Here is a 16057-nt window from a genome sequence, read left to right as displayed (position 1 = left end):
TGTGTTACATTAAGCGCATTCCTCTGGCGGAAAGCTTTTTTTGTGTTCAGGAATTGTTTCACAGTTCTCTCCCCCACCCCTGCTCCAAAGAAGGGAACCGGTTGAGTCGGAAAAGCAATAGTTCACAGCAGACTAGCTAAATATGCAAATGAGCACTGGGCATTATTGAAGATGAGTCAAGGTGGGCCTCATGAAGAGAAAGCCTAGCTCACGGCTCTGCCAGAATTCTGAAGGTATCAATAAGCCAGAGAGAATTCTTTTCCATCCATAAGGAAGTGAAGGTTTGTGGGCTTCCAAGGAAGCCTTTGATAAAGGCTTTTCATAAAACTGAATAGTTATGGTATAAGTTGAAACATCTTTTCCGGGAGCAACAGCTGGAAGAAAGAGATAGTGAATGTTAAAGGTAAAGGGACCCCTGACCATTAGGTCCAGTCATGACCGACTCTAGGGTTGCGGCCCTCATCTCGCTTTACTGGCCGAGGGAGCCAGCGTACAGCTTCCGGGTCATGTGGCCAGCATGACTAAGCCGCTTCTGGCGAACCAGAGCAGCGCACAGAAATGCCGTTTACCTTCCCGCCACACTGGTACCTATTTATCTACTTGCACTTTGATGGGCTTTCGAACTGCTAGGTTGGCAGGAGCAGGGACCGAGCAATGGGAGCTCACGCCATCGCAGGGATTCGAATCGCTGACCTTCTGATCGGCAAGCCCAAGAGGCTCAGTGGTTTAGCCCACGGTGCCACCCGCACTTTTCCTTAAAGGTAAAGGTGAAGGGACCCCTGACCATTAGGTCCAGTCGTGGCCAACTCTGGGGTTGCGATGCTCATCTCGCTTTATTGGCCGAGGGAGCCGGTGTACAGCTTCCGGGTCATGTGGCCAGCATGACTAAGCCGCTTCTGACAAACCAGAGCAGCGCACAGAAATGCCGTTTACCTTCCCGCTGGAGTGGTACCTATTTATCTACTTGCATTTTGACGTGCTTTTGAACTGCTAGGTTGGCAGGAGATAGTGAATGTTAGGCTAAAGCAAAAGGAACTACTTCAAGAGAAAGACAAACAGGCATTATTATCTGAAAAAGAAGGGATAAAAATATGCAATAGGAATGAATATCAGATAGCAATCATGGTGCCATGTGGAGACTGTGAGGTGTACACACATTAAAAAAGAAGAAGCAAGCTTCCAGTCCTTAACGTTGTGGAGAAAATTGCTTGTAAGCATAAAGAACATAGGGTAGAGGCTCAGAGATCAGAAGCGGACTATGTGTTGTTCTTGGCACAGAAGTTTTCTGCTTTTACTTCATGCACCCAAACCTTCCCCTCCCACACAGCATGTTTTCACTCTGCCTCCTCCACTGCCCGAGTTCTTGATAAAAGAAATAACATGTTCAGCAAGAACACAGATAATTGCAGTATAATGAGAATATTGGGTGCATGCAAAGGTTCTCCATTTGTGCAGGTTTTATTTTCGTTGCTGAATTTTTGCAGCATTTGAACTTGGGGTATTCTTATTCTTATTCTTATTCTTATTCTTATTCTTGCAAAAGCCTGGAGCCCGCATTGATATAAAATTGATGCATCAACTTGATTGCCTTTTTTTTTGAAAACTCACTAGTTTTGTACCCTGTCCTAGATCATTCGGCAGCAAAGAAAGAAGTCAAAAAGAGAAATCGGCGTTCACACAATATCGTCCCCATACTCGCCATAGCAATGAGAGTGTCGGCAGCTCGTTCATACCAAATGAGAGACAGAAAGCTCCGGATCTCCTCAGGCACCTCAGCAGGACCTCAGCATTTGCCTCACTTTCAGCAGATACGAAGGGTCATCATCCTGAACCTAAGCCAGGCGCCAGGCTTGCTACCCCTTCCAGATTTGGCTGGTCGCCATCTAACGGTGCTAACCCCATACCAGCTCCCTCAGATTTCCAAGTTGCCAGTGAAAACCCAGTCACAATATGGCACCCCAGGCCTGAGAGGGATGACATTGTTCAGGGCCAGTTTCCGGAAAGTTCCAACGGCCCACCTAAAGAGCCAGTGGAAGAAATTACCTGGAGATGGAAGGCGACGCTGCCTCTAAGGCACCTCCCGCCTACAATTAAACGGATCAAAGATGACGGCCCCTCCAGAAGCGTGATGCCTTTCCAGACATCTGGGCAGAAGGCCTTCCAGAGGTGGCAAAGCCTTCCATCACAGAACAGCTCCTCTTCTGAGCCAGAGACTCCTTCTGGCCAAAGCAGGCTGTCCCTCCGCATCTCGGAGTCCTGCCTGCAGGTGTCTCCTCAGGAAGAGGGCGATGACGACGTCTTCTTCCAGCCTCGCGTTTTGGATGCTGCCTATGAGCTTTCACCACCCCCACTCCCCTCCCAGAGCCCCAGCAGTGCTGCTGAAAACACCATGGAAGAATTCCCCCCTCCTCCTGCTGGCATTCTGGAAGAGAAGGAGCCAGCAGCTGGGAACACTGCCAGCCTTGGAGAGGAAGGGTCTGCACCCAGGTAAGGCTCTTCTTGCACGCCCTTCCCTGCTCTTACTTTGCAAGCAATCCTTCTTGGCTTGGAACAACTTGATCCCCTCCCCCTCTTTCCTTTCTCCTTCTGTGATGGAACTCCTATTTGGGGACTTCCCTGGCTTTTTTCTGGCCCACGTAGGACCAGTCTGAATAGTTGGCCTTGGTGAAGATTTGACTTTTCATCCCCAAAAAGTTCTTGATTTGAGTTTCTGTTGAAATGAGGCTGCGTTAATCTTGTTTTGAAGTTGTATCTTAATCAATTGTTTTATATCTGGTGTTAGCCGCCCTGAGCCCAGTCTTGGCTGGGGAGGGCGGGGTATAAATAAAATTTATTCTTCTTGTTGTTGTTATTCTTCATGTTTGGTTTCTTGGGATTCCAGCAGCAATAACTTCAAAGGGTGCATAGAGCCTCAATTTTTATTTGATCTGTTTGTTCCAAACGAACCATATATTTGCTCCCAAAAGTTCTGCTTTACAGCTGTTGAGGTCAACTGCTCTTTGAATAAAAATTGCCCAGTGCTTACTTAAGTTTTTGAAACCTTGGCATGTACCTTCTGATTATATTTAATCTCAGTAGATGTTCAGTGACAGTTAATATCCAGGCAGTATTTACCGTATTTTTCGCTCTGTAAGATGCACCAGACCACAAGACGCACCTAGTTTTTGGAGGAGGAAAACAAGGGAAAAAAATATTCTGAATCTCAGAAGCCAGAACAGCAAGAGGGATCGCTGCACAGTGAAAGCAGCAATCCCTCTTGCTGTTCTGGCTTCTGGGATAGTTGTGCAGCCTGCATTCGCTCCATAAGACGCACACTCATTTCCCCTTACTTTTTAGGAGGGAAAAAGTGAGTCTTATAGAGCAAAAAATACAGTAATTCTATTTCAGTCGTTCCCAAACTGGGGGTGGGATATGCAGTGCCCCCTTGGTTCTATAAATTCGCCCCCAGTGTCCCCATTGTTCAAATTAAAAATATTTAGTTTAACTAATTCAGCAAAATTGATGAACTTCATCCATTGATGCCAGCTTTTCCAAGTCTGATAGTCATTTATATCCCCTGCTGACCCATTGCCTCTTAGCACCCTCTGCCTGGTAGATCCCTGCCGGAATGGTACCACCTACTTTAGGAACCACTGTTCTTTTTTGATAGTTGGCATATTCATATTAGTAGGAATGCATTTAATGACTGGCCTTGTTTGATGGTTACTGCACATGACCGAGAGGCTCAAACGATTTTGGGAGAGGCGTGTTGGCACAGAGTTTCAGAAACCCTGGTTTTAAATAGATCTTCCCCCTGCTTATCGGCAGAAACTTCAAAAGGATTCCCAGGAACTTCGGCGAGAGAGAGGAAACGGGACCAAACGCTGCCTCCACTGCCAACGCCAAGAGCAGCCGGGCTGCTTCACCGCCCCCTGCCGGAACCTCAGGACCCAAAGCGAATGGCGTCACGCCTTTCTCGGAAGCACAACAGAAGCCCGCTCAGGGGCTGCCTGACGAAGCTCCTGCCAGCCAGCCTCTTGCGCCTGTCATCACCAGCAGGGAGCCCGAAAACGGTGACCTCAACCCCGAGAGTAACCCAGGGAAGATGAAGACCCCGGAGGACATCAAGGAGGAGGCTTTGGCAAAGGAGATCATCCACAAGGACAAGTCGTTGGCCGACATCCTGGACCCCGACTCCAAGATGAAGACCACCATGGACTTGATGGAAGGGATATTTCCCAGCGGGGCCAGGATGCTTCGAGAGAACTCGAAGAGGAAAATGATGCAGAAAAGGGCCAGCAGCTCTGGCAGTGCTTCTGTCCTGCCCAGTGATAGCAAGTAAGTCCCATTTTCTTAAGGTTTTTGCACCCCATAGAGCAGATTTTTTTTACACTCCACTTACACGATGGGGCATGTTTTAAGCTCCATCTGCCTGTTTATCAGGCACCCATCCTGATATTTCTGCACAAAATTTGTGCTGAGGTTATATGACGTTACCTGCGCATTGAACATTCATCACAAGCACAGTATTATTATTATTATTATTATTATTATTATTATTATTATTATTATTGCAAGGTTATACGATGTCACCAGCTGGTCCTTGTTATCCTGCACCTTCCAGGGCAGTTTCCCGTCGTTTCTATCAGACTTCCCACGTTTAGAAAAGAGTTGGGAAATTGCATGGAGTAAAAACCACTAGATGGCAATGTTGCATAACCTCCTGGCAAACCTTGTGCAGGAAAACCAGGATGAATGCTCCATAAACAAGCCCATCTGGAAGCGCCCCTGGGTGTTAAAATCTTCCTTCTCTCCAGTTTGCCCAATGGGGATGTTTCCCCCAAAGCACGCCCACAGCTGATGTCAACTGTTACGTCAGATGGGTGGAGATGCAGCTGCCAAATAACGATCAGAAGCCTTGAAGTGCATTCCCAGTTGTGCATTGGCAAGGAAAGCTTGCTGTCAGCACCAGTCAGCTGACCAGTGCTGAGTGTATTGTGGAGCTCTCTGTCAGGAACCATCATAGGGTTCCCTTGACCCATCAGGACCTCCATAGGGCAGCTACTGCCTGCCCCAAACAGGCTTTCCGTGAGTTCAAATATTCCTTTGCGTCGCTGGCTTAAATCGAAGTGCAAGTGGGCTGTACGGAACATTGGTGTTCTTGTTTGTTGTTGTTTAGTCGTGTCCGACTCTTCTTGACCCCATGGACCAGAGCACGCCAGGCACTCCAGTCTTCCACTGCCTCCCGCAGTTTGGTCAGACTCATGTTTGTAGCTTTGAGAACACTGTCCAACCATCTCGTCCTCTGTCGTCCCCTTCAACATCAAAAAAATGGAGATCATGGCCACTGGGCCTATCATCTCCTGGCAAATAGAAGGGGAAGAAATGGAGGCAGTGAGAGATTTTACTTTCTTGGGCTCCATGATCACTGCAGATGGTGACAGCAGTCACGAAATTAAAAGATGCCTGCTCCTTGGGAGAAAGGCGATGGCAAGCCTAGACAGCATCTTAAAAAGCAGAGACATCACTTTGCCAACAAAGTCTGTATAGTTAAAGCCATGGTTTTCCCAGTAGTGATGTATGGAAGTGAGAGCTGGACCATCAAGAAGGCTGATGGCCGAAGAATTGATGCTTTTGAATTATGGTGCTGGAGGAGACTCTTGAGAGTCGCATGGACTGCTAGAAGATCAAACCTATCCATTCTGAAGGAAATCAGCCCTGAGTGCTCACTGGAAGGACAGATCATGAAGCTGAGGCTCCAATACTTTGGCCACCTCAGGAGAAGAGAAGACTCCCTGGAAAAGACCCTGATGTTGGGAAAGATTGAGGGCACAAGCAGAAGGGGACGACAGAGGACGAGATGGTTGTACAGTGTTCTCAAAGCTACCAGCATGAGTTTGACCAAACTGCGGGAGGCAGTGGAAGACAGGAGTGCCTGGCATGCTCTGGTCCATGGGGTCACGAAGAGTCAGACACGACTAAACCACTAAACTACAACAAATCCATCCCTGCTGGTTTAATGCACAGAAGCACACACAGCGCCGGCTTTTCTTTTTGCAAAGCACCCAAAGAGCTATTCCAGGCTCCTACCTGCTCCCCTGAAAAGGGACACAGCTTGATTTTTTCTTGTCTGTGTTAATGGTGCAAGGGTAGGATGTCACATAATCTCTGCAAGGACTTTCTTTTGAAAGAAAGCACACGATATCTAAGAATCAATCCATCCTGCAGCTTGAGAGAAATGTGCAGAATGAATAGTGCCTCTTTCTTCTGGTGGCTCTCGAGTTCAGTTCAGGGAACGGTTATGATTTCTCAGAAACCTATTGGAGTGCAGGAGGAGCGGAGCCTCTGGTCTGGTGGGGCAGGGAGCAAATTTGGTTCTCCAAATCACTCTGTCTGGCCTCTGGGACTCTCCCAACACCACACGCTCTCGCCAGCCATACACCACCTCTTCCCAGGCCACTGTCATTAACAATCCTGCTTCGCAATCTTCTGACGTGCTCTCGCCTGGCTGGAATATGTCCTTAAACTCTGATTGGACCTTTTGGTTTCCTGAAGCAAGGCCAGTGAGAGGCGTGGCCTGGGAACGGGTGTGGCCTGGAGGGGGCTGCATTTGGGCATTTGATGGAGACTGTCAGTAGCCCATGCGCCTCATTCAGGTGGTCCATGGCATGTTGGCGAAGAACACTTGCGGTCGCAGTTCTCCTGAATTTAAATGGCAATGCAATAAAATCATAGCTGTCAAGTGTCCCTTATTTGGCGGGACAGTCCCTTATCCCAGCGCCATGTCCCGCTGTTGTCCCTTATTGATGATGTCCCTTAAATTTCCCGTGTTTCAAAGGCAGCAGCTCCTCTCCCTCCCTCCTTGCCGGCCAGGGAGGAGGGAGGCTCCAACTGTGTTGCTTGGCTGCGTTGCTCACCCAATAAGAAGTCTAAGAACAACTGGGGGGGTGGAGCTTGCATGCCTTGTGCCGATCAAATCAGCTGCATTGCCTGGGGACTCGCCTTTGCTCAGCGCTTCCCAGCGGAGAGGTGACGGTGGTTTTCCTTGAGGCTTGAGGCTTCGTCTGGCTGTTGGCTGGGCTTTCTGCCTTTGGCTCGGAGGGGCTCAGAAGTTGAACTTGGAAAATCCCTTATTTTGGCTGCTGATCCCTTATTTCCGAGGCTGCTGGTCCCTTATTTTCAAATCTGTAAGTTGTCAGCTATGAATAAAATTACATTGTAAGAACCAAAAGAGCAGTTAAAATGAAATTACAAATCATTCACCACCTAGCACACCAGGGAGAAAAATCATTAAGTGGTCTGCCAAGACTCTCAGTGATTTTTAGTGGGAGGGAGCGGTTTAGGCAGTCTTGTGCTATATGCGTAGAGATGTTGATTAAGCATGAACCGTTTTTTAAAAATGGTTAAACCTGCGCCATCTGGTGGCAATCCCCAATTAAATTCACTTACTTGTGGGAAATGTACCAAAGAAGCCATGGGTTTGGGATCTCAAAGCAAGGCACGAGGGCAGAGTTCAAAATTCCTTCTGCAGTTTGTGCATGTGTGTTTCTTCATCGGTACAAGAATGGCAGCCGTGTATGTCCCAGACTCCTACATACATATCTGTTCTCTGTTTAGGAAAGATGAGAAAGAAGCTTCTGCCTCAATGCTGGCCTCGTGCTCAGCTTACTACAACGTATCAGTACCCAAAGCCGAACTCCTGAACAAAATCAAGGATTTGCCAGAGGAAACAGGTGGCGATGAAGAGCAGGTGGCAATCAATGAGAAAAAGGTGAGTTTTGAGCATCTCTCAGCACAGAAGGAACCAAGGTCAGTCATGATCATAACCAGAGCTCTGTCAGTCCCAGAGATCTGTGATTGCACTGTGCAAGGAGCAGAGTTAAACAAGAAAAACCATGCTTCTAACCCTTAAGACTAATTAATGGCAGTTATGTTCATGCACAAAATCCAAGTGGTTTGTGCTCTGCTGGTGTGCTCCTAGCTGAAATTTGACAACATAAAAGATTTCTGAAGATCTGTGGTCTTCTGTTGAGAACAGAAATAGTTTAATTTCTGGCTCAAGTCAGATATTTGTAGTAAAGCTGCTTCCATTGGTCAGCTTAATTCCTCAATTCAGTGTGTACCTATGACCTCCTGTTGGTTGGTGCTATGCAAGCAAAAAAGTGTGGGTGGCTTTTCATTTTCATTTTTAAGAGATCTCTTCATGCAGTTACCCCGTGCTGCCAGAAGAAGACACCCGGCGCAAGGCATTTTCTCTTTATTTACGCAAAGGCAAGCGATTCTGTCCCCAGGGTGAAATTCTCCAACTTGCCTTCTAGTTCTTGAGCAAAAGAAGCCTATACTGTACTACTGAGAACACCATTGTTCCTTAGAAGGTCAAACAACTGAATTGTTTATCACAATAGCATCCATAATGGAACCCTTATTCTTGATTAGTTTCTTTGTATACATAGTTTTTTAAATTTTTATTATTAATAGTTTTCAGTACAGTATACATAACTTTTATTGGCTGGAGGAATTCATAAGGAATGTTCAGACACATGCTTTAAAACAGGTGTTGGGTGTCCGGGGTTCTCCAAATGTTGCTGGACTACATCTCCCATCATCCTAGACCTCATTGACTGTGGCTGATGGGAAATGGAGTCCATTGGAATATCCGGAGGGCCACAGTTTCCACACACCAACTTTTGACGGCTGCCTGACATAGTAGTAGAGGATGATTTTTGCTCAATTCTGTCCCACCAGGCTGAACTCATTGAGAGCTTGTCCCACAAGCTGGAGACCCTGAAAGAAGCCAAGGAGAGTCTGCTGGCAGACATCAAGCTCAACAATGCCTTGGGAGAGGAAGTCGAAGCTTTAATCAGTGGCCTATGCAAGCCCAATGAGTTTGAAAAATACAGAATGTTCATCGGAGACCTGGATAAGGTGGTCAATCTCTTGCTTTCGCTCTCAGGACGCCTCGCTCGGGTGGAGAATGTTCTCAGCAACCTCAGTGAGGATGCGGATAACCAAGAACGGGTAGGTGGATTCAGAAAACTAGCGTGCAAATGTTCACTCTTGCCTGCACACGAGTGGCGCTTCCCTGCAGCAGCATCTTCGGCAATGAAAGTGGGTTGAAACAGCTCTCCACTAAACCAAGCACCATAAGCTCACTTGGTTCAGGGAGCTTACTGCAAAAGTGAGTTCCCTGGTTCGCTTCAAGCTCAAAGGCAGCTCCTCCCAACCCTGTCTTGCTCTCCCCATTGCAGTGAATGAGACAGCTCTTGCATCCAGGGGCAGCCCGGGGCAATTGTCTTGTGATCCAGACATGTACATCCAGCTTCAAGGGCCTTCTGGCGGTTCCCTCACTGCGAGAAGTGAGGTTACGGCAGCGGTTCTCAACCTGTGGTTCCCCAGATGTTGGACTACAACTCCCATCATCCCTGAGCTCTGGCCTTGCTAGCTAGGGGTGGTGGGAGTTGTAGTTCAACAACATCTGGGGATCCACAGGTTGAGAAAGGCTGGGTTACAGGGAACCAGGCAAAGGGCCTTCTCGGTAGTGGCGCTCGCCCTGTGGAACGCCCTCCCATCAAATGTCAAGGAGATAAACAACTATCAGACTTTTAGAAGACATCTGAAGGCAGCCCTGTTCAGGGAAGTTTTTATCGTGTTTTTAATATTCTGTTGGGAACCGGCCAGAGTGGCTGGGGAAACCCAGCCAGATGGGAGGGATATAAATAAATTTCTTATTCTTATTCTTAGCCAGTTCTCTCTCTCTCTCTCTCTCTCTCTCTCTCTCTCTCTCTCTCTCTCTCTTTCTTTCTTTTTGCAAGATCAGCTCAGGTTGGCTTTCTCTAACACAGGGCAGCCCAACTTTTCATACCAAGTGGGTTGCAAGAATACTTAGAACCTGCAGGCCGCACACTGCCTTGTTATGCGGGGCGAGGGAGCGAGGCCAAAATGTGAGCCCACACCCCAATCCTTACTCTGCCTCCCAAAGCTGGCTAAGTGAGGCTCTGGGAAGGAAATGTGAGGACTCTAGGACCCTGTCTGAGCCCTCACACCTCCTTCCCAAAGCCCGGCACCTCACCTGGCTTGGGGAAGGCAGTGTGAGGGCTGCAGGTGTGAGGCATCAAATGTTGCTGAGGGCCGGCCACAAAAGGCCTTGAGGGCCACATGTTAGACTGTCCTGATCTAACACATTCCTGGGAGAAAATCTCTCTCTCTCTCTCTCTCTCTCTCTCTCTCTCTCAGACCACAGCCCTAATCCCATTCACTGGGCAGTGATTTTTTAATAGATAATAATAATTTATTGTTTGTACCCCACCCACCTGGCTGGGTTTCCCCAGCCACTCTGGGCGGCTTCTAACAATGACCAAAATACACTAAAATGTCACACATTAAAAACTTCCCTGAACAGGGCTGCCTTCAGATGTCTTCTGAATGTCAGGTAGTTGTTTATCTCTTTGACATCTGATGGGAGGGAGTTCCACAGGGCGGGCGCCACTACCGAGAAGGCCCTCTGCCTGGTTCCCTGTAGCTTTGCTTCTCGCAATGAGGGAACCGCCAGAAGGCCCTCAGCGCTGGACCTCACCTCAGCATCCGGGCAAAACGATGGGGGTGGAGACGCTCCTTCAGGTATACTGGGCCGAGGCCGTTTAGGGCTTTAAAGATCAACACCAACACTTTGAATTGTGCTCGGAAACTTTTGAAATCTACTTAGAGAAAGGGAGAGGGACAATATGGGTCTTCAGTATGGTCCATTCTGTGCGTCCCCCATGTGTGGGATGCCGGAACAGAACCGCATCTATTCTTGAAAGCATGAAAGGAATAGGTTGCAGACATTCGTGTGAATTGCCCCGTGGAGTTTAATAGGACCTGCTTCTAAGCGGACGTAGTTAGAAATGCACTGAGACAGTGGGGAAGGGAATAGATGGCGAATTTTAGCCAGAAGAGCTGTGGCGCTAAACCTCTCCCTTTTCCTTCCCTCCCACCCCACGCGGGACAGAGCTCTCTGAACGAGAAGAGGAAGATGCTGGCTGGCCAGCACGAAGACGCCCGCGAGCTGAAGGAGAACCTGGACCGGCGAGAACACGTGGTCTTGGACATCCTATGCAATTACCTCTCGGGGGAGCAGCTCCGAGACTACCAGCATTTTGTGAAGATGAAATCTGGGCTGCTCATAGAACAGCGCGAGCTGGACGACAAGATCAAGCTAGGGCAGGAACAGCTCAAGTGCCTTCTGGAGAGCCTCCCCACAGACTTCGTGCTTAGCAGCAGAAAGGGAGCCGAACCTCCGACATCCACCGGGACCAGCCGACCTCCAGCGCCAGCATCTTCGCTCTGACCTTTCCAGACGCGGCTGCGTCAAACCTTTTCTTCTCAGAATTATTTAATCAGAAACCTCTTTTAACTTTTTTTTAAAAAAAAGAATTGAGGGAGGAATTAATTATTATTTTTTAATTAACTTTGGGGTGGGGGTGGGGAATAAACAGCACGGAAAGATTTCTTTTTCTTCTTCATCCTCTCCCAGAGATCACGACTTAAATCTGTGTGAAATAGATTGGATTCTTGCGGCCAAGCAAGATGCAGAAGAGACTGGCAGCAGGTTCTACGAGGGAGGTCGTTAGCTAATTATAAATAAACTCAAGCTGTCCCTGCTGAAGGAGTCTTGCCCCCCTCCCCCTCTGAGCACCTGACGGTCGTTAAAATAATGAAGGATATACAATAATGAAGCCTTAATTAAAATATTAATGAGAGACCTGCTGTCTTGAACAATATCCATATTTATATTTTTTAAAGCTACAAGATAGAATTCTGTAAAGATTTTGTACATACGCTAACCAGTTATCGATTCTACTTCAACATGTACGTAGGGGGGAAATGGTTAAATATTTTTTTTTGTACTTCACATGGGAAAAGAAAAGAGGAACACCCTCGATCCCACCCGCCCCCCAAAAAACCCATAGTCACACACCATATCTAAATAAAGGACTAGCAGGAAAAGCTACAGGCCAGGTTCCAAGGATGCTTGCATGCAGAAAGATGTACTTGGTGAATGTCAGCCCAGACATTGGATGTGGGTGCAGTTTGGCATCTCGTTTTCCCTGGGCAAGGATCCCCAGTCAGAGTGCTATGGCTCTGTCCTTTTTCTCTCTCCCCCCTGCATGGTGGGATCCAGTGCAGGTCCATGAGCAGGGTCCCCCACCCATGTACCATCGAGGCGGTCGCTGGATTGCAGCTTTTTATCTCTCTCAGTGCCCAGTGAATGTTGCCAGTAAGTGACCTTTCCACGAATTGCATTGCACAGCAAAATCCCGTCTTCCAGATCTGCAGTGCGAAGCCGCCACCGTTGGAACAAGCACTTGTGTGAACCAAACAACTCAGGAGTCAACGTGAAACTGAAGCAAAGAGATACTTCCTCCTTGAGACTCTCTCTCTTGGGCTCTGTGATATTATTATTTTTTACAAAAAAGAAAAACAGTAACAAGAGAAAGCATGGAACTGCATGCAGCCTGCAAACTTATTTGAATGACTTCTTGAGGTGGTTCATTGAATGTCCTTATTTATAGATTGCTTTAAACGGAAACGGAAATGAAATCCTTAGCCTTGGTTGTTTCTTTTAAACGTAGCAGTGCTTTGCTTAAACCCCACTGGAACTGGCCATTCCCCCAAAGCCATCCTTACCCAAAACTGAGGTAGGAAGCACAAAAGTTGCGCAGATAGAGTTGCCCATCCCACACTCTCTTCAACACTCTCTGCTAAAAGCACTGCCCCTTTGTTTAGATGGGAGACCTTTATCAGACCCCATTCTCTTGTGGGCAACCTGGGGGGGGGGGGCAGTGGCGAGAGAGTCCAGAAATGGGTAGAGCAAAAAGTGGGCTACACTCCAGCTATGCAAAAGTCAGATTCCAACACACAGCTCTCCCATCTTCCAAATGATCCATAATCCCGGTTCAAGGAATTCCAGCCAGATGAAAGCCCTTGTGGAGGACACAGCCATTGAGGGGCTTAGCCTAGTGCAGGCATAGGCAAACTCGGCCCTCCAGATGTTTTGAGACTACAATTCCCATCATCCCTGACCACTAGGGATGATGGGAGTTGTAGTCCCAAAACATCTGGAGGGCCGAATTTGCCTATGCCTGGCCTAGTGGATAAGAGGCAAAGACTAAAAAATATTATTTGGGGTCAGATGGGCCTAGAGGGTGACAATTGGCTCTTGGAGGTTCATCATCTCTGATTTTGATGAAACAGAATACTGCCTCCATGTGCTCTGCTCCATATCTTTTAAGACTTACTAAGGCAGAGAGAGACCTTCCTGTTTATGCTGAGTGTCCAGCGTTCAGCAAAGACCTGTCCGCTTCCAGATGCCTTGAGGGGTCCATAGGATATCAGCAGAAATGTATCTGCTGATTAATGCATTTGCAGGGAGGTTGCAAAGAGGAGACTTGACCCTTTGTGCATTTGCCGACACACACACACACACCCTGGATCCACCTCACCCCCGGATTCTTTAGGGGGAAAGAAAGTTTAAAAAGTCATGGCCGGCAGGTGTGGGCGGGCAATGTGGCAAGATAGAGCCAGCCAGCTGCCACCTGCCAACTTTCCCTTGCTAGCTACCCCACTCGTGGTGAGCATTATGGTGGAAACACAGAATTACGAAGCCTGCCTTTCACTCGTAATGCACAGCTCTGCCCAGAGTTTAATGACAAGGAACAGGAATGCTATTTTTAAGAGCATTTATTCCTATAGGTTTTCATTTTCGTAGCTCGTCTTAACTATTGCAGCATTGCCAGCGAGGCAGACAGCCGGCCTCTCTTTCCAAACAAAGGGATTTTGTGATGTTTAAAAGAAACAAAAGAAGCACACAGGTTTACTTAATAGTTGATTGAAGTGGCCCAATCTGACTGCCAAAGGTGTCCCATGGAATCGGCTGAAAAACAGAGGTGCTGTTGAGACTCTGTTCACCTGCAGCTTGGATGCTAAAGGCCAGTGTGGTTGCTTAGCTTGGGTTATAGACCAGTTGCATCACCTTTGATGTAGCTGGCCAGACTTTGGCTACCTCTGATTTGATGCTGCTGCTGCTCCTGCAACCAGGAATGGATCCCCTTCTGTGCCCTCCACATTTTCCCACTAAGCTGGGATGGGGAACTGTGGTCCTGCAGATGTTGCTGAACACCCATCAGCCCCAGCCAAGATGGCTAATTGTCCAACAACATCTGGAAGGCTGCAGGACACTTATCCTTGCACTAAGCTTCATTAACCTCTTCTGTGGCAGCTTTTTCCGAATATGCAAGGCCTGTTCATTTTCACAGTGACTCTCTAACAAGCAAGTAGGTCTCTTACTCCTCTTCCTTACAGACATGAGACAAGGCTGAAAAAATGGTGAGTTAAACCAGCCAGGGACTCATCATATAGGACTATTTCTTTAGCCAAGACTGGCTCTTCTCTACTTGCAGTCCCGGCCCTATCATTAGGCAAAATGAGGTGGGATGCTGGGAAGCTGCTGTGGCAACCTTCTAGCTGTTCCCTTGTGTTGGAGGACACAGCTGCTTATGCCACCCTGCCTATTCTTAGTTCACACGATTGGGCATGCTGCCTCAGGTGCCGTGGAGGAAGTTGTCTCATCGCTAGTGTTGAAGCAAGAGTCTGCTGCCCCTCTGGTTGGCTTCCGTATGTGGAATGGTGGGGAGAGAGGAATACTATCATCTCTGCCTAGGGCAAGATTTGCCCTGCCTTTATTTGCCTGGCAAGGTGCATCACTTCCAGATGTTTCCCAAGGTCTGAAATTTTATATGTTGCCCTGCAGAAGGGCAAGTCTACCGAATGCTTATCACAGTGGTTCTCAACCTGTGGGTCCCCAGATGTTGTTGGACTACAACTCCCATCATCCCTGAACTCTGGCCTTGCTAGCTAGGGGTGATGGGAGTTGTAGTCCAACAACATCTGGGGACCCACAGGTTGAGAAAGGCTGGTTTATTGTGTGCGCGCGCTGGATCAGAGCATATGTTGCCCGTGGGAAAGCTCCCTAGCCTAACTGTGAAGCTGAATCTCTTACAGTGGCGATTTTGTTTTGCCTGTGTGAAAAGCATTTCTTCCAACAATCGAGGAGGTATTTGGTTCATCTCCATTCAATGGGGGTTTGTCCTCCACATTGTGCTATCTGGATGCTGATTGGCTCCAAGCAGCTTCTCTGGCTCTGATCCTTTATCTTGCCAGATAAAGTTTGTTCCAAAGAAACCACGTGGAGTGCTTTCCCTTTTGCTCTTTGTAGAGAAGCAAGCACAAAAGTCTAAAATGCAGCTTTTAGCAGCAACTCGGCCTCAGATCCATAGTATCCTATTGAGCGCTGTGCAGAATCTCAACCCATCACAATTTAGGCTCTGCTGCAGTTCTAAGATTTGGAATCAGACCAGTTTTGCAGTGTAGGTGCTTACAAGGCATAACTTGTAATACTTTATGCTTTTGATGAATTGCCCTGTTGCTCTGGCTAGGATGTTTCTTGGTTTCAGTATATTTGTGCTTAATGACATCAGTGAAGCTCTGGGAGGATTTTGGACCAGTAGAACAGGGATAGCCAACAGGGTGCCCTGCAGAAGTTGCAGGCTGACAACTCCCATCATCCATGACCTTTGGCCTTTGCTGGCTTGTGCTGATGGGAATTGTGGTCAGATATTGTCTGAAGGGCACCATGTTGGCTAAGCCTACCTTAGAGCAGGAGGGATCTTGGCATCCTTGCCTTTGGCTTACATGAGCTGTGGAAAAGTCTTGGTCCTAGCATCTCCTTAGGCTGTGTTGTAAGGCTCCTGTTTACACTGCATCCTGTGTGTTTTCCCCAGTGGTTTGGGAAGCGGTGTATACAATCCAAAGCTATCTTGTTTCTATCCTGTCATTTCTTATGAAATACTGTGTTTTGAGATGTTTTCCCCAAACCAGTTTTGATCCAAATTGAGAAAACGAAGGACTTGGCTGTGTTTTAAGCTGGTAAGCTGTAGAAAGCCGATAAGTTACAGGAGGTGGAATAATGATGTCGCTATCGCTGAAAGATGGAGAGCCCATTTCTGGTTAAATGCTAAGCTGGTTGTCTGGCATTTCTGGA

General features: G+C 47.7%; 1 protein-coding gene across 7 annotated transcripts in view; it reads left to right on the top strand.

The window, feature by feature from the left end:
* Positions 1–12558, top strand: part of SHROOM3 (shroom family member 3) — a 212840-nt gene extending 200282 nt beyond the window's left edge. For all 7 annotated transcript variants that reach the window (XM_083631562.1, XM_083631566.1, XM_083631564.1 and 4 more), the window contains 5 exons: positions 1630–2487; positions 3808–4317; positions 7597–7750; positions 8725–8997; positions 10967–12558. In XM_083631562.1, coding sequence (XP_083487688.1) covers positions 1630–2487; positions 3808–4317; positions 7597–7750; positions 8725–8997; positions 10967–11305 — 2134 coding nt within the window. In that variant the 3' untranslated portion in view covers positions 11306–12558. The remainder of the gene's footprint in view (positions 1–1629; positions 2488–3807; positions 4318–7596; positions 7751–8724; positions 8998–10966) is intronic.
* The last annotated feature ends 3499 nt before the right edge of the window (positions 12559–16057 follow it).

The sequence above is a fragment of the Podarcis filfolensis genome (assembly GCF_964270895.1).
Source record: "Podarcis filfolensis genome assembly, chromosome: 9".
NCBI classification, from domain to species: Eukaryota; Metazoa; Chordata; class Lepidosauria; order Squamata; family Lacertidae; genus Podarcis; species Podarcis filfolensis.
Note: the sequence above shows the minus strand (reverse complement) of the source record. Positions and strands in the feature narration are given on the sequence as shown.